Source organism: Symphalangus syndactylus, chromosome 11 (assembly GCF_028878055.3).
Source record: "Symphalangus syndactylus isolate Jambi chromosome 11, NHGRI_mSymSyn1-v2.1_pri, whole genome shotgun sequence".
Taxonomy (NCBI): Eukaryota; Metazoa; Chordata; class Mammalia; order Primates; family Hylobatidae; genus Symphalangus; species Symphalangus syndactylus.
Genome location: NC_072433.2, coordinates 55,474,117 through 55,500,494, shown reverse-complemented (window position 1 = coordinate 55,500,494; position 26,378 = coordinate 55,474,117). Strand labels below are relative to the sequence as shown.

The 26,378-nt window shown below is 51.3% G+C and overlaps 1 protein-coding gene across 1 annotated transcript in view; it reads left to right on the top strand.

Annotated features, from left to right (window-relative positions):
- The first annotated feature begins 2,823 nt into the window (after positions 1–2,823).
- The window catches only part of SBK1 (SH3 domain binding kinase 1), a 66,151-nt gene continuing 42,596 nt past the window's right edge, over positions 2,824–26,378 (top strand). Inside the window, exon 1 of the mRNA XM_055233226.2 lies at positions 2,824–3,621. Within this exon, the coding sequence (XP_055089201.1) occupies positions 3,527–3,621 (95 nt within the window). The 5' untranslated portion in view covers positions 2,824–3,526. The remainder of the gene's footprint in view (positions 3,622–26,378) is intronic.

Sequence of the window (26,378 nt, the reverse complement as noted above, 5' to 3'; positions counted from 1 at the left end):
CCCCAGGGAGCCATAGTCTAGGCTGCCCTCCCCTCCTTGTCTCTTGTCCCCTCTCATTCCCTGTCCTCTCCTTAAAGAAACATCAAGTCCACAGCGCAGCCAGCGACCTAAGCCGATGCTGGAGCAGGGAAGATAGAGCACGGAGGCAAGAGTCAGCGGTGGCAGCTCTGCTGTGTGTCACTGTGTGACCTCAGCAAAGTTGCTGCCCCTTTCTGGGCTCATTCTCCGCTTCTGCACAGTGCAGCGATTGGCCCAGCTGGCCTCTTGCTCAGTCTGTGGTTCTAGAGAGGGACGGTGACTCCCAAAGTCACACAGCAGGTCTGTAGCAGAGCCTGGGCCACTGGGGCCTCTCCCGCAGCCCAGTCTATGGGACCCCTTTGTGCCAATCGGAAAAAAGCACCCCCTTTGGGTAAAGCAATTGGAAGAGGCCACCCCTTTGAGCGGACCAATTTGAAAATGAATGCATGTCCTCTGAATAGATCAATTAGAAAAAGGCATCCTTCTAGGGGGACTAATTTTTTCTTTCTGTTTTTTTTTTTTTTGAGACAGGGTCTCGCTCTGTCTCCCAAGCTGGAGTGCAATGGCGCAATCTCGGCTCACTGCAACCTCTGTCGCCTGGGTTCAAGCAATTCTCCCATCTCAGCCTCCTGAGTAGCTGGGATTACAGGTGTACGCCACCATGACTGGCTAATTTTTGCATGTTTAATAGAGATGGGGTTTCACTATGTTGGCCAGGCTGATCTCGAACTCCTGACCTCAGGCAATCCACCCTCCTCGGCCTCTCAAAGTGCTGGATTACAAGCCTGAGCCACTGTGTTCAGCCTAGGGGGACTAATTTTTTAAAGGCACCCTTCAGACTAACCAATAAGAAAGAAGCACTCTTTTGGGTGGGCCAATAAGAAAAAGGCAACTCCCCACGCTGTCACAGTTGAAAAGTGCAAGTCTTGGCAGAGCAGAGGTAGGGCTGGATACCACCCCCCATCCATCCTCCCCTCCCCTCCCCTCTCCCTGACCCCCCGACTGGCTCCTATCTGCCAGGGTGTCCTTATGCATTGTGCACAGCCTAAACAACTGTACATTGCTGCTCTGTTCCAAGCCTCCACCTTCTCTGGCCCAAGGAGGCCCAGACCTATTCTTCCAGCCAGTGGAACTCGGTTCCACATATATCGATGGTTCCTTCCAAGCCTCTCTGCTTCCCCACCTCCAAACTCCTCAGCCCCTTAGCTGACCCGAGTTCCCACTTCCATCTTCCTCCCACCCACCCTTCCTCCTCAGAGCCCTGGGTGGGCAGCTCTGGAAGCAATCCCTCATGCATCTCCGACTGCATCACCTCTGCCTTCTTGCTGCCTTGCAGCGCACCGTCCCTGCCTTCCATGCCTCTGAGCCTTTGCATACTCTATTCTCTCTGCTGGCGATACCTCCTCTCTTGAGTTCCCCTGGAAAACTCTACTCACTCTTCAAGGCCCGGCTTAAAGATCTCTGCCTGTCACTCTCCTCCTCAAACGCCAGCCAGTTCTTGCCTCTGGGCTTTTGCACCTCTTCCTAGAATGTTCTGCCTCCAGATCTGGCTGGTTCCTCCTCCTTCGTCCTCCTCCTCCTCCTCCTTCGGGTTTCAGCTCCAGTGTTCCCTTCTTGGAAGGTGTTCCCTGAACACCCCTTCTAACTACCTCCCCATCAGCCTGTCACATGTCCCTGTTTTATTTTTTTCGTATCACTTTGGACAATCTGAATTTATTTTTCCTTTGTTTATGGGTGCTTCCAGAGCCATTGTGAATGGTGGTGCATGTTGTCAATTGCAGAGGAGGTGAGTGGGGCCGAAACCCAGCCTGGGTCCACACTACAAGCTTGTGTTGGGGCTGTACCTGCTTGGTGGGAAGCACCTTTTCCTAATTCACATGATGGCACTATGCAGGCAAGCTGCAGCTCCACTGGTGTCACCTCCTGCAGTGACACCCAAACCCACCAAAGAGGAATGGCACCTGCCCACTTCACTGCTGCGTGCCCATGTCCAGCACGGTGCCTGGCACCAAACAGGTGCTCAATAAACATTTCCAAGCCTGGTGCAGTAGCTGTAATCCCAGCTACTTGGGAGGCTGAGATGGGAAGATCGCTTGAGCCCAGGAGTTTGAGACCAGCCTGGGAAGCATAGCAAAACCCTGTCTCAAATAAATAAATAAATAAATAAATAAATAAATAAATAAATTCAGGCAAACAAATTCTCTTATGATTCCCCCACTCCCACCCTCTTCCCATACTCCTCAATAAAATACACCAGGCACTGTGGCTGCTTCGTCGCTGGGTCTCACTGAAGCCAGCCCCAGAACTGGGCCCAGGGTTGGCAAAGGTGACTATTAGGGGAACATAGGAGGACCCAGGAAGTTGAGGGGTGAGTATGTGAGTTTGGGAGCCCTGGGGATGCTCCCTGAAGCTCTGAGCACCGTCTATCCCAGAGGGGCTGCCCTGAGCCCGCAGTTCCCCCTCCCAGGGCCCCCCAGCTTCCTGGAGGTACGTGTGGAGGGGTCAGTGGCCCACACACTCCCAAGCCCCGGGAGCCCAGTGCGGCACAGAGACTCGTGGGCAGGAGGTGGCACTGAGGGTCCTGCTGCAGCAGCCAGGCTCAGAGCGGGGGCAGGATCAAGGCACCGCCCTTCCCTCTGCTCCCTGAGGCCACTTCGCCAGGCTGCCTGGCCGCACCCGCCAGCCCTGCCGGCCTCCCCAGCTCTGGCAGAGAAGGAGTTAACCTCCAGGCTTCTCAGCGTGAATGTGGAGCTATTAATACCCACAGCCCAGCCAGTCTGCCAGAGAAGCCACTGGAGCTGGGGAGAGCAGGGAGCAGGGAGAGCTGCCAGTCTCAGCCGAGCCGGGACCGGGACTCCGGGGGTCAGAACTTTTCTCAAGGACAGCGTGGGCACCGTGCCAGCCTCACCTGGCTCTTGCCCATCTTTCAGCTGCAGGTCCCAACCCTCTCTCCTGGAGGCCACCCATGCCACCCACCCCAGCCGGGGAGAACAAACTTTCTTAAGGAAGGCACCTCTGCGGCCGTGCTGGCTGGACCGGGAGGAGCAGACAGCTGGACAGACAGGGGGACTGGGGCACGGGACACCTGCGAGCCTGCCCTCCCAGTCCTGCCTCTGACAGACAGCCACAGAGTGGGCAGCCGGGGGGCCTAGGGCTCCACAGGGGCAGTGGGGGGGCACTCTCAGACCTCCGTCCGCCCACCAGCCACCTCGGAGTCCAGGTGGCTGGACACTGCTTCCCAGGGCCCAGCCCCGTGGCTGGAACACCCGGGGGTCAAGACAGGAGCCCCCACCACACAGAGCCCCCGGCTCCTCCACCCACCGAGGCGACGGGCAACCTGAGTGAGAAGGCACAGGTGGCGGGCGGGCAAGTGCAGAGCCCTGAAGCCGACGGGCTGCTGACCCTGGAGCGCCCTGGCTCGGGGACTCCTGCCCAGGCTGGCGACGATGCTGCAGAGGCCACCCCCGGCCACCCCTGCCCTGTCCTGGAGCTGCCTCCAGCCTGGCCCATGGGCTGCGGAGTCGATGATGTGCCGGCCTTCTGCTTCGTCTGCTTCCACAGGGAGGAGGAGGAGGAGCTGCTGGAAGAAGTCCCATTGCGGAGGTCAGTGCCCGTGGGTGGCCAGTGGGTGGGCAGCAGGTGGGCGCAGCGCTCGACCCAGGGTGCCTGTGGGCCTGGCAGTCTTGCTTCAATTCAATGTCTCTCTGTCCACTGCTTACCACCCGCTGCCACTTCCTGCTTCAGATCTCAGATCTCTTACCTGGTTGTTGCCACAGCCTCCTTCCTATCTCCCCAACCCTAGCCCCAGAGTGGCTTTCACGTCCTCTCCCACAGTGAGCATGTCCCTCCCCTGCTCAGAACCCTCCATGGCTCCCAGCTCCCGTGGGATAAAGTTAACACTTGGCTGAGCATTCAAGGCCTATGTGATTGGGGCCAACACTCCCCACCTCATCTCACTCTGTTCCCCTATATTCACCTCCAGTGAAACTCTGCCCAGACTTCTCTTCCCCCGTTCTCCTCCATCCAGGCCCAGCTGCAATGCTTCCTCCTTCAGGAAGCCCTCCTGGATGTCCCTGTCCCACCCTAACCTGAGAGCCACCTTTCTATCCTGCACTGCAGTGGCACCTAACAGATGTTCCATCTTTGTTGAATTCATAAGCGAAAATGCGTGCATGTGTATTTGCTTGTGTGTGTGTGTAAAAGAGAGAGAGAGAGAGACAGAATGGTTTGTGTGGCTGCGTGACTGGGTATTGGGGGTGACCGTGTGTGACTGTGAGCCTGTGTACGTTTGTGGAAGCAGGTATGAGTTCTACATACCTATGTGGAGGGAAGGGCTGTGCTTGGGGCCCAGTGGGAGCTCATGCCCTAGAGATCATTGTTCCTTTAGCCAGCTCTCCCCACCCCCACCTGCAGGGAAACCCAGGCTCCAGCCAAGTGCATTATCCAAGCTGTGACCACAGGCTCTGGGAGTGATCTGCAGGGGAGACAGGGGTCACCTCTGCTCCAGCCCAGCCTGCCTGCGCCTCCATCACTGTCTGAGTCAGCACTGCCCTGCCCTGGATGGGGAGAAGGGCAGGCATGGGCCAAGCCAGTTTCCCCCTCCAGGACCCTTGCAGGACAAGCGGGCCAGACGTGGGCTCCTGCAGCCTAGGCTGGGTTCCTCCCTGACTTTCTCTCTTGGACTCTGGGTCCACAGTTCCCGCTCCATGGGCCTCTGTCTCCTCATCTGTGAAATGAGAGGATGTTCCCTGCTATGGTTGTCAGCTTAACATTCAACACAGTGACTGGCCACCCACAGACTGCCAGGGCCTGGGCTGGGGACTGGAACCTGGCTCACAGGGTCACAGCCTGCTAGGAGAGACAAAAGAGAAGACAGGTCAGTTCTGCACAGAGTAGTGGGCATCTTGACGTGTGTGGGTGCACAGTGCCTAGGAAGTCAGGAGGCAAGGCGGACCACCTCTGCCCACAGGAGCCATCGGAGGCCCACCAGGTCTGTCTTAACGTGCAAGTGCCCTCCCAGGGGTGAGAGAGGCTGAGGAAAGGGCATCGCAGGCGGTGGGAACGGCAAGAGGGAAGGCTCGGTGCAAATAAGAAACAAAGTGTGGATGGTGGGGATGAGGCTGGCAGAACGGGGCCAGATCACACAGGGCCTGGACGCTGAGCCAGGGACCTGACCCATAGGCACTGGAGCAAGCAATGGGGAAGACTCGAGACAAAACAGGGGCAAGTGAGGAGAGGCAAGGAAATAATAGGTGCAGAAGGGCTTCTTGAACTCCTAAGCAATGGTCTCATGATAGAACCCCATGTTCATAGTGAACACTCAAAATGCTTGTTGAATGAATAAATGAATGAATGAATGAACGAATATGACATTGAAAGATAGGGCATCAGGCAGGGTGTGGTGGTTCACACCTGTGACCCCAGACCTTTGGGAGGCTAAGGCGGGTAGATTGCTTGAGCTCAGGAGTTTGAGACCAGCCTAGGCAACACAGTGAGACCCCCATCTCCACACATACACACACACACACACACACACACACACACACACACAATTAGCCAGGCATCGTGGCATGCATCTGTTAGTCCCAGCTATTCCCGGGGCTGAAGCAAGAGGATCCCTTGAGCCCAGAAATTCGAGGCTGCACTGAGCTATGGTCACGCCCCTGCACTCCAGCCTAGGCGACAGAGTGAGACCCTGTCTCAAAAAAGAGAAAGAGAGAGAAGAGGGCATGGGAATAATCTGAGTTGAATTGTTAAAAAATACTACACTCCCGGACCCTGCCTTGGCGATTTTGCAGCTTCAGGTCTTAGGATGGATGTGTAATGTTGATCAGTTTCCTCCAGGTGAACAACTTAAGCAAACCAGCATTTGGGAAGCCCCAGAAAGAGACAGGCATAGGCCTTAGGGTTGGCAGCCGTGAACTCCTGCCCCCTCCTCCCTCATCCCTTCATCTCCCACCTCTGATTCTGGGGACTCTCTGTAGGGGATGTCTCTCCGCCTCCTGCCCTGGGAGTATGGTAGCCTGTGTTTGCAGGAGCTGGTCTCCTTTCTAGCTGGCGGGTTCTGGCCCTTTAAGACCTGGGAGGGGACAGGGCCAGGCTGGGCAGAGACAGTGACCACAGGTGCCAGGTGGTGAAGCTAAAAATACTGAGTGATGTGTCCGCCCAGGCTGTGGGAGCCAGTGCTGGCTGGGGAGGGTGGGACGGAAGGCTCTGGAGTGTTTCTTTGCTGCTGGAGGAGGGGCAGGGGGGCAGTGAGGCTGGGTGGGGTCACCTTGGGGGCTTAGAGAAATCTGTGGCTGCCCCCAGCCAACCCTGCCCCGCCTCTCCCAGCCTTGCTCCAGTCCCTGGTAGGCTCCAGGATTCAGTCCTAGAATAGCTGGCTGCCACGTTTAGCAGCCCCGGGCAGGCTAATTCTGGTGCATCCCGCTTCTGTGTGATCCTGGGGAAGTCACTTCTCTTTGGGTCTCTGCAAAATTAAAGAGTTGGACTTTCTCAGGCATTTGTAGGGAAAGAAAGGCAATGAAGGGGGGCAGGTGACCAGTTCACTCCTTTGTGGATTCAGTACATTTCCCCTGAGGCTCCTTGGGGACTGGATGCTGAGGCCACTGCGATGAATGTGACACAGCCATGTCCCTGGAGGGGCTCGCAGCCTAGTGAAGACAAAAACAACACACGCTCGAACAGACAGCGCAATGTGCTATGATAGAGGTGTGAGCACTGTGCCCTCGGGGGGATTGTGGGACGATGCAAGAGACAGCCCCACAGAGAACACATCTGCATTTGATGAAAATTTGTCAGCAAACGCGTCACCCACAGTGATGTTCACCAGCCACCTACATCTGGTGTTTTGATGTATTAATTAAGGTGAGGCAAGCTGTTGGAATAAATAAGCTTGGCAATCGTAATGGCTCAACACAGAAGAGCCTTATGTTCTGGATGTGTGTGTGTTTTGGGGTGGGGGTGGTGATGGAGGAGACTCTGCTCCACATGATCTTTCAGGGATCCAGGCTCCTCTCATCTTACAACTTTGTCATCACCCACGGCCACTGCTGGATCTTCTGCATCCAGCTTGCAGATGAAAAACAAGAGTGGAGAACACACATGAGGTTTTTATGAACCAAAGCTGGAAATGGCCTCCTTTACTTCTGCCCACATGCATTGGCCAGAACAGCTCATTGCAAGAAAAGCTGGGAAGTATAGTCCAGTCTACATGAAAGCATCCAGTACATAATAGATGCCCTATGTGCTCATTCATTCACTCAACAAATTTCCTTGCATATCTTTTGTGGGCTAGCACCAGAAACTGGACTGAAAATATCATCCCTGCTCTCATGGGGTTTATATCTAATGAGGGAGTCAAACAAAACACAAGTGAACAAATAAACAAATTGTCAAGGTTCAAAGCCCACTGTGAAGGAAATTACCAGGGATGGTGGAGACAGCTGCTTTGCATACGGTAAACAGGGAGGTGAGGATATTTCATCTAAGACCTAGAGAATGAGAGGTAGCCAGCAGTGGGGAGAGGGGTAGTAACAGCAGCTCAGGCAAAGCAAATTGAGAGCAACAGGTAGGCAGGAACACGGGAAGGGCTCAGTGTGGCCGAGGCAGAGCAAATGACGGGGACAGTGACAAGAGGCAGGGCAGGAGGGATAGGAACAGCCAGGCCATGCAGGCCTTGGCACCCATGGTGAGGAGAATGGATTTTGTTCCAGATGGAATTGGGAAGCCTTTGAGAGGTCTTAAATGGGGGAAGTTGTATAATCTGATTGACATTTTAAAGGATATTTCAGGCTATGCTTGGGAGAATCAATGGTGACAGGCCAGAATGAATAGAGGACGCCAACGTGGAGGTCACCGTGGTGGGCGGCTTTGGAGATGGGGAAGTAAGGAAGTGCTTTCTGAACATATTTAGGAGGCTGGGCACAGTGGTTCATGCCTGTAATCCCAGCACTTTGGGAGACCAAAACAGGAGGATTGCCTGAGCCCAGGAGCTCCAGACCAGCCTGGGCAACATAATGAGATCCTATCCCTGCAAAAGAAAAATTCTAAAATCAGCCAGGCATGGTGTCGTGGGCCTGTAGTCCAGCTATTAGGGAGGCTGAGGTAGGAGGGTTGCTTGAACCCAGGAGTTTGAGGCTGCAGTGAGCTGTGATTGTGTTACCACACTTCAGCCTAGGTGACACAGCAAGACCCTGTCTCTAAAACTAAAAATAAAATAAAAACAAACATTGGAGACAAATCCACAGAATTTTCTGATGGGTTAGAGGAGGAAGGGAATCCGGGGTGATCTGGGCTTTAGGGATTGCAGAGGTGCATGGATGATGGGCAGATTCGAGGGAAGGAAGAGACTTGGTGAGAACATCAAGAATACAGGCTCACACCTGTAATCCCAGCACTTTGGGAGGCCGAGGCGGGCGGATCACTTGAGGTCAGGAGTTCAAGACCAGCCTGGCCAACATAGTGAAACCCCGTCTCTACTAAAAATACAAAAATTGGCCAGGCGTGGTGGCACACACGTGTAGTCCCAGCGACTAGGGAGGCTGAGGCAGGAAAATAGCTTGAACCCGGGGGGCGGAGGTTGCAGAGTGGAGATCACACTACTGCACTCCAGCCTGGGAAACAGAGTGAGACTCCGTCTCAAAAAAATAAAAAAAAAAAATCCTGCCACGGATATATTTTCCACTTGAGAAGCAGGTGAGGTGTCCAAGGGAAGATGTCAAGAGAGCACATCATAATGAGAGTCTGGAGTTCAGAAGAGGAGCCTCTCGGCTGACGGTGGAACTTCAGGGTCATTGGTAAAAAGATGGTGTTGCGAGCCATGAGATCACACGGGACAGAGGGGAGGGAAGAGGCTCCAGGACAGGGCCCTGAGGACTCCGCGGTATTGACATCATGTGGAGGAGAAGCCAGCGAGGCAGGCAGAGAAGGAGCAGCTGGGAAAGTGGGAGGGAAACTGAGAGCATGGGCAGTCACAGAAACCAAGGAAGTGTCGCGAGGAGAGGGGGCGTGGTCCACCTGCTTCAAAGATGTGAACAGTCCAGGGAAACGAGATTAGATTCCGCTGCCAGGCGCGTTGGAGCACGTCTGCAATCCCAGCACTTCGGGAGGCCGAGGCAGGAGGATTGCTTGAACCCAGGATTCGAAACCAGCCAGAGAAACATAGGGAGACCCCCATCTCTACAAAAAGTGAGAGAGAAAAAAAAAATAGGGCTTGCGCGATGACTCACAGCTGTAATCCCAGCACTTGAGGAGGCAGAGGCAGGAGGATCACTTAAGGCCAGGAGTTTGAGACTAGCCTGGGCAACATAATGTATAAAAAAAAAAAAAGGAAGAAAAAAAGAAAAAAAGGAAAAAAAGCCAGGCGTCATGGCACATGTCTGTAGTTCCAGCTACTCAGGAGGTTGAGGTAGGAGGGTTGCTTGAGCTTGGGAGGTCAAGGCTACACCGAGCCATGATGGCACCACTATAGTCTGGTCTGGGAGACAGAGCAAGACTCTGTCTCATAAATAAATACTAGCCGGGCATGGTGGCATGCACCTGTAGTCCTAGCTACTCAGGAGGAGGCTAAGGCGGGAGGACTACTTGGGCCCAGGAGTTCAAGGTTACAGTGATTTTTTTTTTTTTTTTTTTTTTTTTTTGAGACAGAGTCTCACTCTGTCACCCAGGCTGGAGTGCAGTGGCGCAATCTCGGCTCACTGCAAGCTCCGCCTCCCGGGTTCACGCCATTCTCCTGCCTCAGCTTCTCCGAGTAGCTGGGACTACAGGCGCCCGCCACCACGCCTGGCTAATTTTTTTGTATTTTTAGTAGAGACGGGGTTTCACCGTGGTCTCGATCTCCTGACCTCGTGATCCGCCCGCCTTGGCCTCCCAAAGTGCTGGGATTACAAGCTAGAGCCACCGCGCCCGGCCTAGGTTACAGTGATTGTACCACTGAACTCCAGCCTGGGCAACAGAGGAAGACTCTATCTCTAAAAAATATAAAAATTAAAATTAAAAACATAAATAATTTTTTAAAAAAGAAAAAAGATTAGATTTAGTGATGTAGAAGTCAAGAGTGACTTTGATAAGAATGCATCATGAAGCCTGGCATGGTGGCTCACTCCTGTAATCCCAGCACTTTGGGAGGCTGAGGCAGACGGATCACTTGAGGTCAGGAGTTCGAGACCAGCCTGGCCAACATGGTGAAACACCGTCTCTACTAAAAATACAAAAATTAGCCCTGCGTGGTGGCATGCGCCTGTAATCTGAGCTACTCGGGAGGCCAAGGCAGGAGAATAGCTTGAACCTGGGAAGTGGAGATTGCAGTGAGCCGAGATTGTACCACTGCACAGAGTGAGACTCTGTCTCAATTAAAAAAAAAAAGAATGCAATCATGAAGCAGTGGAAATAAAACCAAGTTTGATGTGGTTAAAGAAGGAAGATTGAACACACACATGTAACTTCTCTGTATCCCAAAGCCCCATTGAAAGGACAGTGAGGCTGAGTGCAGTGGCTTACAACTGTAACCCAACACCTTGGAAGGCCGAGGCAGAAGGATCACTGGAGCCCAGTGGTTAAAGACCAGCCCAGGCAAGACCCTGTCTCTACAAAAAAATTTTAAAAATTACCTGGGCATAGTGGTACATATCGGTATTCCCAGCTCCCGGAGAGGCTGAGGTGGGAGGATCGCTTGAGCCCAGGAGTTCAAGGCTGCAGTGAGCTATGATCACACCACTGCACTCCACCCTAGGTGACAAAGGGAGAACCTGTCTCTTACAAAAAGAAAAGAAAAGAAAAAGGATAGTGAGTGGATTTTTTAAGGTGTGTGCATCAGTCTTTTATTGTTTCCATAACAAATTGCCATAAACGTAGTTGCCTTAAACTAAACAAATTAATTCTTACAGTTTTATATGTCAAAACTGACACAGATCTCACTAAGCTGAAATCAAAATGTTGACAGGATGGCTCTAGGAAGCTCTTCCTGGAAGGGCTTTCTGGATGCTACAGGCAAGAACCCATTTCTTTGACTTTTCCGTCTTCCAAAAGGTACCTGCATGCCTTAGCCCATGACCACCTCCCTCCAGCAAGGTAGCATCCCTCTGATTTCTCATCACATCACTTTCTTTTTTCTTTTCTTTCTTTCTTTTTTTTTTTTAAAAAAAAAAAAAAAAAAAAAAACCAGGATCTTGCTCTGTAGCCCAGGCAGAAGTGCAATGGCCCAGTCAGGCTTGCTGCAGCCTTGACCTTCTGGGCTCAAGTGGTCCTCCCTCCTTAGTCCCCCAAGTAGCTGGGACTACAGACGTGCCACTACACCACGGCTAATTTTTAATTTTTTTTTTCAGACTGTCTCGCTCTGTCACCCAGGCTGGAGTGCAGTGGTGCGATCTCAGCACACTTCAACCTCTGCCTCCAGGGTTCAATTGATTCTCCTGCCTCAGCCTCCTGAGTAGCTGGGATTACGGGCAAGCACCACCACACCTGGCTAATTTTTTTATTTTTAGTAGAGACACCGTTTCACCATGTTGGCCAGGCTGGTCTCAAACTCCTGACCTCAGGTGAGCCACCCACCTCAGCCTCCCAAAGTGCTGGGATTGCAGGCTTGAGCCACTGCACCTAGCCTAATTTTTAATTTTTTATAAAGATGGGGTTGGGGCTGGCAGAGGTATCTCACTATGTGGCCCAGGCTGGTCTCAAACTTCCGAGCTCAAGTGATCCTCCTGCCTCAGTTTCCCAAAGTGCTGGGATTACAGGCATGAGCCACTATTCGTGGCTGTATCACTTTCTCCTACCACACCTGGGAAAGGTTTTCACAATTCATGTGATTAGATTGGGCTCACCTGAATTATCCAGACTGATCTCCCCTTCTCAAGCTTCTTAACCTTAATCACATTTGCAAAGTCCCTTTTGCCATGGAAGGTAACATGTTCACGGCTTCTGGAGATTTGCAGGGGGCCATTGTTCTGCCTAACACAGCATGAAGCAGTGAGAACTAATCAATTGAAAATGGAGAAAATAGCAACACCATTTTGGAATCTGGAAGATAAATGAACACGTGGTAATAACTGACTTAGCAGGCTGAGAAATTTGCACTTTAAGTGAACCCTAAACTGGGGTTAGGACAGGCCAAGGAGTATAATTTATACTGCCAAATCCCCCAAAGGTGCTGGCATTAATAGCCTAAGTACCTCTGGAAATGAGAGTAAAGCTGAGGCTGAACCCCGGGAGAACTACGGTAAGAAGGATTTAAATCCTCAAATGTCCTTGCGGCCAGGCGCAGTGGCTCATGCCTGTAATCCCAGCGCTTTGGGAGGCTGAACTGGGAGGATTGCTTGAGGCCAGGAGTTCAAGACCAGCCTGAGCCACATAGCAAGACCTTGTCTCTAAAACAGGGTAAAGACTAACCAGGAGTGGTGGTGTGCACCTGTAGTCCCAGCTACTTGGGGGGCTGAGGCGGGAGGATTGCTTGAGCCTAGGAGTTTGAGACCAGCCTGGGCAACATAGTGAGACCCCGTCTTTACAAAACAGTTTTGTTCATTCCTGGAGGTCCCTCTCCCTGTCAAATAGCATCTAGTTTTTGTTTCATAGTTATAGTATATTTTCTTAAATATCTAAATATAGTAGTAATAGTTCTGGGGGTTTTTTGGTTTTTGTTTTTGTTTAGAGATAGTGTCTCACCCTGTCAACTAGGCTGGAGTACAGTGGTGGGATCAGGGCTCACTGCAGCCTCCACTTCTGGGGTTCAAGCAATCCTCCTACCTCAGCCTCCTGAGTAGCTGAGATCATAGGTGTGCGCCACCACACCTGGCTAACTTTTAAAAATGGGTTGTTTTTTTTTTTTTTTGTAAAGATGGGTCTCACTATGTTGCCCAGAAATCAAAACTATTGGCCAGGCTTGGTGGCTCATACCTGTAATCCCAGCACTTTGGGAGGCCGAGGCGGGTGGATCACCTGAGGTCAGGAGTTTGAGACCAGCCTGGCCAAAATGGCAAAACCGTTTCTACTAAAAATACAAAAATTAACCAGGCATGGTGGCACCTGCCTGTAGTCCCAGCTACTCGGAGGGCTGAGACACGAGAATTGCTTGAACCTGGGAGGCGGAGTTTGCAGTGAGCCAAGATCACACCACTGCACTCCAGTCTGGGTGACAGAGCGAGACTCTGTCTCAAAAAAAAAAAAAAAAAAAAAAAAAAAAGGAAAGAAGGAAAAAAGAGCTAGGCAGTGACTTTGGTGTTGATCCAGCAGTCTTGGCCAACCTATGGAGGAGCTCAAGAGCAAACATTGTCCAGGAGAGGAGCCCCAGTGTCCCCACTGTCCCCACTGTCCTCAGTCATTGGCTGGAGCTGCCCAACAAGACCTTAGTCTTGGCTCAAATGCTGTGGCAGATCTCAAAGACAGTGTAGTTGAAGGCTGTCAGCCAACTGCAATCCTCAAAGCCAAATAGCAAGTTCTTTCCTTTTTTTTTGAGATGGAGTCTTGCTCTGTCACCCTGGCTGGAGTGCAATGGTGCGATCTTGGCTTACTGCAACCTCTGCCTCCTGGGTTCAAGCAATTCTCCTGCCTCAGCCTCCTGAGTAGCTGGGATTAAAAGTGCCCACCACCATGCCTGGCTCACTTTTGTATTTTTTAGTAGAGGTGGGGTTTCACCATGTTGGTCAGGCTGGTCTCGAACTCCCGACCTCAGGTGATTCACCAGCCTCGGCCTCCCAAAGTGCTGGGATTACAGGTGTGAGCCACCGTGCCTGGCCTGCAAGTTCTTTCTTGAAAGGAGAACCAAGCAGCCACCTCCATGACTACTACAGATGGGAAATAGGAAAAAAAGGGTATGAAGATTAGAGGATCAATGCAGACATCCCACATCTGAACAAAGGCGCTCCAGAAAGACAGTAGAGAGGAGAGGAAATAGTCAAAAAAATGTTTCTAATGTTTCTTAGAACTGAAGGGCCTGAGTTTCCTGATTAAAAGAGCCCATGGAGTGACCATCCAAAGGATAAAAATAGGCCGGGTGCAGTGGCTCATGCCTGTAATTCCAGCACTTTGGGAGGCTGAGGCAGGAGGATCACTTGAGGTCAGGAGTTTGAGACCAGCCTGGTCTATACGGTAAAATCCCATCTCTACTAAAAATACAAAAAAAAACAAAAAAATTAGCCGAGAGTGGTGGCACGCACCTGTAGTCCCAGCTACTCTCGAGGCTGGGGCACGAAAATCGCTTGAACTCGGGAGGTAGAGGTTGCAGTGAGCCAAGATTGCACCACTGCACTCCAGCCTGGGTGACAGAGCAAGAATCCGTCTCAAACAAACGAACAAACAAACAAAAACAAAGGATAAAAATAGACCCATGCCAAAGCCAATCACCAGTAAATTTCAAAACACAGGGACAAGAAGAAAATTCTCCAAAATTGTATAGAGTATGGAGAATCATAATGGCATCGGACTTCTCAACAGCAATCCTGGAAACAAGAAGACAATGAACCATGTTTTTTCTGTTTTTGTTTTTGTTTTTTTGAGACAGAGTCTTGCTCTGTCACCAGGCTGGAGTGCAGTGGCGTGATCTCCACTCACTGCAACCTTCACCTCCCAGGTTCCAGCGATTCTTCTGCCTCAGCCTTGAGAGTAGCTGGGACTACAGGCACACGCCCCCACACCCAGATAATTTTTGTATTTTTAGTAGAGATAAGGTTTTACCATGTTGGCCAGGATGGTCTCGAACTCCTGACCTCGTGATCCACCCACCTCGGCCTCCCAAAGTGCTGGAATTACAGGTGTGAGCCACCACGCCCTGCTGGAACTATGTTTTCAAAAATAGAAAAGAAAATTATTTTCAGCCTAGAATTATTATTATTATTATTACTAAAGACAGGGTTTTGCTCTGTCACCCAGGCTACAGTGCAGTGGCACAATCATGTCTCACTGCAGTCTCAAGCTCCTGAGCCCAAATGATCCTCCTATCTGAGCCTCCTGAGTACCTGGGACCACAGGCAGTGCCACCACACCCAGCTAATTTTTAAATTTTTGTAGAAACAGGGTTTTGCCATGTTGCCCAGGCTGGTCTTGAACTCCTGGCTCAAGTGATCCTCCCATTTCGGCCTCCCAAAGTGCTGGGATTACAGGCATGAGCCACCATGCCCAGCCCTCAGCATAGAATTCAATACTTAGCCAAACTACTAATAAAGTGACAGTAGAAAAAAACAATATTTTCAGATTGGCAAGAGCTCAAAAATTTTACCTTCTATGCACCCTTTCTTTTATTGATTTATTTATTTTGAGACAGAGTCTCACTCTGTTGCTCAGGCTGGAGTGCAGTGGCGTGATCTCTACTCACTGCAAGCTCCGCCTCCCGGGTTCACCCCATTCTTCTGCCTCAGCCTCCCGAGTAGCTGAGACTACAGGCACCCACCACCATGCCCGGCTTTTTGTATTTTTAGTAGAGACGGGGTTTCACCATGTTAGCCAGGATGGTCTCGATCTCCTGACCTCGTGATCCACCCACCTCAGCCTCCCAAAGTGCTGGGATTACAGGCGTGAGCCACTGCACCTGGCCTATGCACCCTTTCTTGAGAAAGCTACTGGAGGATGTACTCCACTAAAATAAGGGAGTAAACCAAGTAAAACAAGAAATAGTAAACAAGAAAAACAATAAAGAGTAAGACCTGGGCCAAGAGTAGTGGCTCACACCTGTAATCTTAGCACTTTGGGAGGCCAAAGCAGGCGGATCACCTGAGGTCAGGAGTTCAAGACCAGCCTGGCCAACATGGTGAAACCCCATTTCTACTAAAAATACAAAAATTAGCTGGGCATGGTGGCACGTGCCTGTAATCCCAGCTACTCAGGAGGCTGAGACAGGAGAATCACTTGAACCTGGGAGGTGGAGGTTGCAGTAAGCCAAGATCACGCCACTGCACTCCAGGCTGGGTGACAGAGTGCGACTCCATCCCCCCCCCAAAAAAAGAGTAACATCTGGACTCCAGGAAACAGGAATTGAACGTAAGAGAGAGGAGAAGGGAATCTCGCAGTTCACACTCAAATTAGAGAAGAGATTTCTTCAAGGAGATGAAATTGATAGAATACCTAATGTCTTTGAATTTTGGAGACATTTACACAAGTAGGGGAGAATATGGGTTGAATGATATATAAACATGTAGGTAAACAAGTACTCCCCTCTCCAAAAAATGTTATCAAACCCAGGAAAACTAAAACTTTTGAACAGAAAAGGGAAAGAAATTTAAAATGAAAATTTCTGCCCTGCAAAAGACTCTGCCAAGAGAACGCGAAGAGAAGCCATAGAGTGGCAGAAAATATCAAGTGCTCCTTGGTATTTACCCAAATAAGTTGAAAATGTATGCCCACAGAAAATCCTGCACATGAATATTTGCTAGTTTCATTTTAATGTGGTAAGGACACTTAATATGAGATTTGTCCTCCTAACATATTTTTAAATGTATAATACATGTATAATGCATGGTTGTTTTATTTGAGACATGGTCTTACTCTGTTGCCCAGGCTGGAGTACAGTGATACAATCACAGCTCACTGCCGCCTCCATCTCCTGGGCTCAAGCAATCCTCCATCCTCAGCCTCCAGAGTAGCTGGAACTACAGATGCGTGCCACCATGTCCAGTTAATTTTTAAATTTTTTATAGGGACAGAGTTTCGCTATGTTGTCCAGGCTGGTTTCGAACTCCTGGGCTCAAGTGGTCCTCCAGCCTCAGCCTCCCAAAGTGCTGGGATTCCAGGTGTGAGCCCCTGTGCCCAGCCACAATGCAGTATTGTTAACTATAGGTACAGAGTTACACAGCAGCTCTTTAGAGCTTATTCATCTTGCTTTATTGAATCTTTATGCCTATTGATGAGCTATTCGCCAATTTCTTCTGCAACTCTGACAACTATAGAACCAAAATCTAGGAATTAGACTTGTTTAGATATCCCATATAAGTGGAATTATGAGATATGCAGTATAATATGCATAATATGTATGCAGTATAATACAAAATAAGCCTTCTGTGGCTTATTTTGCTTTGCATAATGTCCTTGAGTTTCATCTATGTTGTCGCATATTTTTTTCCTTCTTTTTTTTTTTTTTTTTGAGACGGAGTCTCACTCTGTCACCCAGGCTGGAGTGCAGTGGCATGATCTTGGCTCACTGCAACCTCTGCCTCCCAGGTTCAAGTGATTCTTCTGCCTCAGCCACCTGAGTAGCTGGGACTACAGGCATGCACCACCACGCCTGGCTAATTTTTGTATTTTTAGTAGAGATGGGGTTTCACCATATTGGCCAGGCTGGTCTCGAACTCCTGACCTTGTGATCCACCCACCTCAGCCTCCCAAAGTGCTGGGATTACAGGCATGAGCCACCATGCCTGGCCTGTCATCGCATATTTTTAAGGCTTAATAGTAGTAGTCTGTTGCATGTATAGATCACATTTTTTTCATCCATTCAACCCATTTGGGTTATGTCTACATTTGGCTATTGTGACTATTGTTGTAAAGAACGCAGGAGTGCTAATACCATTTTGAGAATTTTTTTTTCTTTTTTTAGAGATAGAGTCTCATTATATTGCCCAGGCTGGTCTCAAACTCATGGCCTCAAGCAGTCCCTCTACTTTGGACTCCCAAAATGCTGGATTAAAGGTGTGAGCCACCGCACCTGGCCTCTCTTTCAGATTTTTTTTTTCTTTTGAGACACAGTTTCTTTCTTATTGACCAGGCTGGAGTGCAATGGCACAGTCTCGGCTCACTGCAACTTCTGCCTCCTGGGTTCAAGCAATTCTCCTGCCCCAGGCTCCCAAGTAGCTGGGATTACAGGCGTGAGCCCCCATGCCCAACTAATTTTTGTATTTTTAGTAGCGACGGGGTTTCACCATTTTGGCCAGGCTGATCTCCTGACCTCAGGTGATCCGCCTGCCTCAGCCTCCCAAAGTGCTGGGATTACAGGTGTGAGCCACCATGCCTGGCCATAGGTTGTCTTTTCACTGTGTAGATTGTTTCTTTTGCTAAGCAGAAGCTTTTCAGTTTGATGTAGTCCCACTTGTCTATTTCATTTTTTTGTAGAGATAGGGTTATGCCATGTTGCCCAAGCTGGTCTTGAACTCCTGAGCTCAAGCAGTCCACCCGCCTCGGCCTCCCACAGTGCTGGGATTCCAGGCGAGAGTCCCTGCACCCAGCCCCACTTGTCTATTCTTGTTTTTGCTGCCTGTGTTTTTGGTGTTATATCTGCACATGAATATTTATAGCAGCTTTATTCATAATTGCCAAAACTTGGAAGAAACCACAATGACAATGTCCTTCCATAGGTACACCCATACAATGGAATATTCAGTGATAAAATGAGCCATCAAGCCACCCAAAAGACACAGAGGAATCTTAAATGTGTATTGCTACGTGAGAGAAGCCAGTCTGAAAAGTACTATCTGACTCCAGTGATACGACATTCTGGAAAAACCAAAACTAAAGAGAATAAAAAGATCAGTGGTTTCCAGGGGGCTGGCAAGAGAGAGGGAGGGATGAAGAGGTAGAACATGGTGGATTTTTAGGGCATTGAAACTATTCTGTATGATACTGGAAGGGTGGACCTGTAACTTATATTTGTCAAAACCCATGGAACTCTACAATACAAAGAGTGAGCCCCGATGACGTAACATGTGAACTTCAGTTAGTAACTATGTATCAATCTTGGTTCATCAGTTTTAACAAGTGCACCACATTGATACAAGATGTTAATGGTAGGAGAAATTTGTTGGGAGGAGAGGAAGTATACTACAAAACTGAAAGTCTCTTGGTCGATTCAAACACATTCTGCTCAGGCCTGGTGCGGTGGCTCACACATGTAATCCCAGCACATTGGGAGGCCGAGGAAGGCAGAGCACCTAAGGTCTGGAGTCCAAGACCGCCTGGCCAACATGGTGAAACCCCGTCTCTACTAAAAATACAAAAAAGATTAGCCAGGCATGGTGGCGGCCGCCTGTAATCCCAGCTATTCGGGAGTCTGAGGCAGGAGAATTGCTTGAACCCAGGAGGCAGAGGTTGCAGTGAGCCAAGATTGAGACACCGCACTCCAGCCTGGGCGACAGAGTGAGACTCCGTCTCAAAAAATAAAAAGAAACACGTTCTGCTCAATTGTTCTGTAAGCCTAAAACTACTCTAAAATATAAAGCCTATTATTAAAAAATAAGAGAGAGAAAAAAAGAGAAAGGAATCTTAGTGTTCCACACAGAGCTGTAAATAACGTTTCCACAATATGTAAACATTTCCAGTCTCACCAATGTTATAATGCAACTGTAATGTGAGGGTGGATAGGATGTGGGAGTGGGTGGGAGAGGGGGTGGATGGACAGAAGGAGCTAAATCCTCTTCTCCCAAAGTGGAAGGTTGGTAAGGAATGCCTAAAACTGGAAAAGAAGCAATGTAAACATGTTATGTAGGAAATGCGGAGGTAAAAATGACTAATCACAAGCTAAAAGAGTTGAGATGGTTGTCCTTATGAAGTGGGAAAAGGGGCCGGGTGTGGTGGCTCACGCTGTAACCCCAGCACTTTGGGAGGCCGAGGCAGGAGGATCTCTAGAGGACTGAAGTTCGAAACCAGCCTGGGCAATATAGTGAGACCCTCCCCCATCTCTACAAAAAATTACACATTAGCCAGTCATGGGAGCTTGTGCCTGTGGTCCCAGCTACACAGGAGGCTGAGGCGGGAGGATTGCTACAGTGAGCTGTGATCACACCAATGCACACCAGCCTGGGTGACAGAGCGAGACCCCATCTCTTAAAAAATAAGTGAGAAATGGGGGTGAGGCTGCCCCCGTGTGTTGATTCTAAACAATGGGCATATCTAACTTGGATAAAAATTGAAAGTATATTTTCTATATGTATATAAGAAGAGAAGAAATAATAAGAAAAAACAAAAGAGACTGGGAAGTTGCAGAGCAGAGAGAAGGAAGCCAGTTCCATCAAGAAGCTTTGTTCGGGGGCCCAGAAATGGCTCAAGATGTGGGTCACGAGGAGACGCCAAAGCCTCGGTGCCCACGAGAAAGTCCTGGAAAAAGAATGAGGGGGTCCCGGTGCAGTGGCTCATGTCTGTAATTCCAGCACTTTGAGAGGCCAAGGCAGGTGGATCGTTTGAGCCCAGGAGTTCAACACCAGCCTTGGCAACATGACAAAACCCTGAGTCTACAAAAAATAAGAAAATTAGCCAACCATGGTGCATGCCTGTAGTAACAGCTACTCAGGAGGCTGAGGGGGGAGGATCGCTTAAGTCTAGGAGTTAGAGGCTGCAGTGAGCTATGATTGCACCACTGCACTCCAGCACTCTGGCCTGGGTGACAGAGGAAGACTCTGTCTCAAAAAGAAGAAAAGGAAGGAAGGAAGGAGAGAGAGAGAAAAGAAAAAAACAATGAGGAGGATGGAGTGGGGAAGAAGGGAACCTCTGAAGAAACAGGGTCCCTGCAGCCCCTCATGGGGAAGGGCCCTTCTGCCTCTGAAGCGGATGGAAGAAGTGGAGGAGGAGGGAGGCTGGAGGAGGGGTTGTGGTTTGATGGCGGAGGCAGTGGAAATGTATCTCATCCATCTGTTTTCTCAGCGAAGTGGGAGCCACGGTTTGTTTGAGGAGAGAGGAGGAGGTGGGAAGTCATCCCAGACCCTGCTACAGAGTGGGCTCCACGGACAGCAACGTCAGCACCCCTGGGGGCTGGCGGGGTGGAATGCGGAATCTCAGGCCTCACCAAGACCCCTAGGAGACTCACAGGCGAATTACAGTTTCAGAAGCTGCTCAGAAAGGGCAGGAAATAGCAACTGGGAGGCATAGTGTGGGCCGAGGTTGGGGGCGCTGTGCTGAGTGCCTCTCCGAGACCGGTGCCCCTGAATGAGAAGGGGCACTGGCAGCTGCGGGGTGACCCTCCCAGGGAGTGTTGGCTTGCTTGGTGCAGGCAGAGAGCAGATGCCCGGCTAGCGCTGTCCCAAGCTGGTCCTATAGCAGGACAGGTGGGCATGGGAGTGGGCGTGTTTTCCAGGAGGCCATCGTGGTGGCAGAAGGGGGTTGCTGGGTAGTGAGAAAGTGCTGCAGGTGGTGGATTGAAGTTTTTATTTTATTTATTTATTTATTTATTTATTTAGAGACGGAGTCTCACTCTGTTGCCCAGGCTGGAGTGCAGTGGTGCGATCTTGGCTCACTGCAACCTCCGCCTCCTGGGTTCAGGTGATTCTCCTGCCTCAGCCTCCCGAGTAGCTGGGATTACAGGCGCCCGCCACCACGCCCGGCTAATTTTTTGTATTTTTAGTAGAGACAGGGTTTCACCGTGTTAGCCAGGATGGTCTCGATCTCCTGACCTCGTGATCCGCCCACCTCGGCCTCCCAAAGTGCTGGGATTACAGGCGTGAGCTACCGCGCTGGCCTGTGGATTGAAGCTGATGCCTGCAGGTACTAGGGCAAGCGATGAAGAGGATAGAGGGGCGGAGCAGAGGGCGGAGTGCCCGAAACAGAGAACTCAGAGGGGGTGAGGTGTGGGGTCATTACGCAGGCTGGGGTGTGGGCCTGGGAGCGGTGGCCAAGGGGCTTGCAGAGGAGAGGGTCGAAGGGGACGGGAGGAGGTCAGGGAGCTGAGAGGCTGCTGGAGGCTGCTGAGAGCTCCTCTCTGTTCTCTGAGGTTTGTACCCCACAAACCTAAAGATGGTGAGAGAGGAAACGGATTCATTTGCTCTGGGGTGTGGCTGCGTGGGGACTTTTGAAAGCTCTCCGGAGTTTGAGAACCACGGTGTAAACATAGAGACAGAGAGAAAAAAAAAAAAGACAACAGGGGAGTAACAAGAAGGCACTCTAAGGTGGGAAACGGTGGCTCACGCCTGTAATCCCAGTGCTTTGGGAGGCCCAGGCGGGAAGATCACTTGAGACCAGAAGTTTGAGACCAGCCTGAGCAATACAGTGAGACCCCTGTCTCTACAAAAATTAAATTAGCCGGGCATGGTAGTGCTCGTCTGTAGTCCTGAGGCAAGAGGATCGCATGAGCCCAGGAGGTGGAAGCTGCAGTGAGCCATGATCACACCTCTGCACTCAAGCCTGGGCGACAGTGAGACCCTTTCTCCAAAATACAAATTTAAAAAGGTACTCTGGGGCTGGCACAGACCGAGGACCTCGAGTGGACCAGCTGGAGAGGGGATTCATGTCCTGGGTTGTGGGCGAGCAGAAGATGGAAATGTCGTGGTCTTGCCCTCCGGACAGAACACAGAGACAGAGCGCGCCGCGGTCCCTCGGATCGTCCTGCACTGCGGCGGAACGGCCACTAGAGGGCGCGCTGTGCTCACATATACTGACCGGCCGGCCGGCAAGTGGCGGATTCCGCTGACAAAGTCTCTGTTTAGCCACAGACCCCTGGGCTTGGCCCCAGGCCCGCTACGTCCGGGTCGTGTGGCCTCGGCCAGGTTACACAAAAGTTCTGTGACCCTGTTTGGTCAGCCATAAATTGGGCACAACTATAAGTCTGACCTTCTAAGGTGGTGGGAGGATGCACAAGGCCACGCAGGCAGAGCAGCGTCCGGTGGTGAACGAATGGCCCCGCGAGAAGGGGAGGCGTCGCCATGGCCTCCGTCTCTCCGCTTCTCCCGCAGCTCCTCCGCCCAGCCCTCCCCAGGCCACATCGGGTCGCGGGAGAGAGACTGAGATCGACTTTGGGGCAGGGGAGATCAGGGGGAGGTAGGCGGTCTCTAGAACAGAGAAAGAGAGGAGGCAGCCACCTCCCCCACCTCACCCCACCTCACCCACCCCGCCTTTGTTTTAGAGGCAGGATCCCGCTCTGTCGCCCAGGCTGGAGTGCAGTGTCCTGATCCCGGCTCACTGCATCCTCAACCTCCCGGGCTCAAGCGATCCTCCTGCCTCAGCCTTCTGCGTAGCTGGGACTACAGGCAGGTGCCACCACGCCCGACAAATTTTTAATTATTATTTTATTTTATTTATTTATTTATTTTGGGACAGAGTCTCACTCCATCACCCGGGCTGAGTTCAATGGCGCGATCTCGGCCCCAGTTTGAAATTCTTAATAATTTCATCTTTAAATTGTAAGGGGAGTCTGATGGGCCGGTGGAGCATGTGCCCAGGCCTTGGAGCCCCTGCCTGATGCCACACATGATCACCCTCTGACCACCTCCCGCAGGCAGGTTCTCAGCCAACTACTCACCGCGACAGCAGTCACACTGCTGCCATTTGTCCCCAGCCAGGGGCCTGGGTGAGGGCAGGATCGGTGTCAGGTGTGCAGCGACGTGGCCCCAGGCACCTGTGAGGTCTGCGCTTGCCCCACCAACCTCCCTGTGCCCAAAAGAGCATGACATTAGAAAGGGAAAAAGGGGCGGGCATGGTGGCTCATGCCTGTAATCTCAGCACTTTGGGAGGCCAAGGCGGGTGGATCACTTGAGGTCAAGAGTTCAAGACTAGCCTGACCAAGATAGTGAAACCCAGTCTCTACCAGATGTGGTGGTGCACACCTGTAATCCCAGCTATTCGGGAGGCTGAGGCAGGAGAATCACTTGAACCCGAGAGGCTGAGTTTGCAGTGCCCCAAGATGGCACCATTGCACTCCAGCCTGCTGGGTGACAGGGAGAGACTCCGTCAAAAAAAAAAAAAGGGAAAGGAAATTAAAAACACCATCACACAACTGGGCGTGATGGCTCATGCCTGTGGTCCCAGCACTTTGAGAGTCTGAGGCGGGAGGATCACTTGAGCCCCAAAGTTTGAGGCTGCAGTGAGGTATGATTGCACCACTGCACTCCAGCCTGGGACAACAGAGCAAGACCTGGTCTCTAAAAAACCAAACCAAAAAAAAAAAAAACAAAAAAACACCATCACAGCCTGGGAGAGACAGAGACTGAGGGAAAAAGGAAGAAGCTTTTGTTTCTGTTCTCGGAAATAAGAGGCCCCACATTTAAATTTCTCTGGGTCCCCCATTCTGTCACGGGCACAGGGTCAAGTACTTTCACCTCAAAAACTGTCAGTGCTCCATCATGGGAGCTGTGGTTATTTAGGACCCTATGGTTAGAGAGAAACAGGGCGAGCAAGACAAAGCTCAGGGGCCACAGGGACAGCCGGTGGCGTTCAAGGTGACTGGTGCCAGGCCTGGAGACCACATTCCCCTGCCCTCCCTAGGGTCCTGAGTCCAGGGTCGGCACTGAGGACAGCAGGCTGGGGATGAGCCCCTTCCTCCCGGGACCTCAGTTGTCCCACTGTGCACAGGGAGGCGGCTGGCTTCCAGCAGGGACAGAGGGTGAGGATGTCTTTGTAAACTGAAGCACGGGGGGACGTGTGGGCAGCAGCGATGGTTCTTGACCTGCCAGAGATTGCCATGGTTGCTCTGAAGGGTCCCAGGGTCAGGGGCTCAATTGCTAGGTTTGTTTATTTATTTATTTATTTTGAGCAGGGCCTTGCTCTATTGCCCAGGCTGGAGTGCACTGGCACAAACATAGCTCACTGAAACCTCAAACTCCTGGCTCAACCTGGCCACCATGCCTCCCTAATTTGAAAAAAACTATATATATATATATATATTTGCTTGTTTCAGAGATGGGATCTCACTATGTTGCCCAGCCTGGTCTCTAACTCCTGGCCTCAGGCAATCTTCCTGCCTTGGCCTCTCAAAATGCTGGAATTATAGGCATGAGCCACCACGCCCAGCCCAGGACTCAATTTCTACCCCATCCCTTGAAATGTTCAAAGGGGATCCAGCTTTAACCCCCTAAGGATGGCTGACAAGGGATGGGGCCTCAGTGGTGACCTTAGGCCCAGGTGTGGATATCCTCTATGGCCCTACTGTGAGACCCTGACAGTAACTTCATTTATTTTATTTTATTTTATTTTATTTTATTTTATTTTATTTCTGAGACAGGGTCTCACTCTGTCACCCAGGCTGGAGTGCCGTGGCATAATCTCGGCTCACTGCAACCTCTGCCTCCCGGATTCAAGTGATTCTCCTGGCTCAGCCTCCTGAGTAACTGGGATTACAGGCACATGCCACCACACCCACCACACCCAGCTAATTTTTGTATTTTTGGTAGAGACGGGGTTTTGCCATGTTGGCCAGGCTGGTATCAAACTCCTGACCTCAGGTGATCCACCTGCCTCAGCCTCCCAAAGTGCTGGGATTACAGGCATGAGCCGCCCGTGCCTAGCTCCTGACAACAAGTTTAAACCAGACTCTGGGGGTAGCTACAGGTCTTGGTAGTGATCTCAGTGGCCTCAGACCCAGTGGCAACCTTGGTGACCTCAGACCTTGGTGGTGTCCTCAGACAGACCCTGATAACAGCAGGGAGGCACCTGGCATCTCATTCCCCTCCCTCCATCCTGGCTGAGCCTCCGTCTCTCCCCAGCCACTAGGATTTGAGCCATCCCCCTGGATCCACTTAATTAGCCGAGCTCATTAACTCCCACGAGACTTCTCCTCCCCTCCTAATTAACTGACTTAATTAGGGCTTGCAGGCCCAGCTCCTCCCAGCCCCCTCCTGCTCCACCCCAGCCTGCCTCCTCCGGGCCGGCTCAGCCAAGCCTCCCTCAGCCTGGGATTGGAGCCAGGTGTTAACTGGGCCCCTCCAGCACCCAGGCCTCCACCCTGTGTCCCTCCCTGAGTCCCAGGACACCAGGACAGTGCCCCCCCCAGGCAGCAACCCAGAGGCAGGATGGAAATGGGGACAGGGGAGGTGGATGGAGAGAGGGATGGAATCGGGATGAAATGGAATCGGGTGGGAGGAAGAGGTGAGGCTGGCAGCTGACGGACAGGCTAGGTGGCACGGTGGTTAGGGCCTGGACTCAAGAGCCTGCGTGGGTTCAAGTCCCAGCTAGGGTGTGCACTTCAGCAAACGCCTCAGCCTGTCTGTGTCCCTGATAGATGATGATAGCGTCCACACCCTTGGGGTGGTAGCGAGGTTTAAATGAGCTCATTTGTGTAAAAGGCATAGAACTCAACCTGGCACAAATCTGTGCTTGTTAAATAAGTGGGTGGGCATGAACAGAGGCCCCCTGAGGGCGAGAAGCTGGAGAAGGGGAGGGAACAGCCAGGTGGGGATCCCAGGCAGGCTCTGGGGGCTGCCACAAATGGACCGGGCTGGGAAAAGCCATGGCCTGGGAGAGGTTAAAGGGGTAAAAAGTGGGCTGGAAAGATTCAGGCCTCAGTATCCTGTTCCTCCTCCAGGGGGTGGAAGAAGCTGACCTTGTTGGTTCATTACCTATGTCCTCTGTGCCTCAGTTTCCCCATCTGGGGGAAGACCCTAGCCTTGTGAAAGTACCTGACATATCCCAGATGCCTAATCAAAATCTAGACTCATCCCTGAGATGGGAAGTGACCCAAAAAGCATTTGGAGGGAGGGGCTTAGTGAAGGTGACCTACACCTCCCCTGGGACCCAAGCGAGGAAAGTGCGCT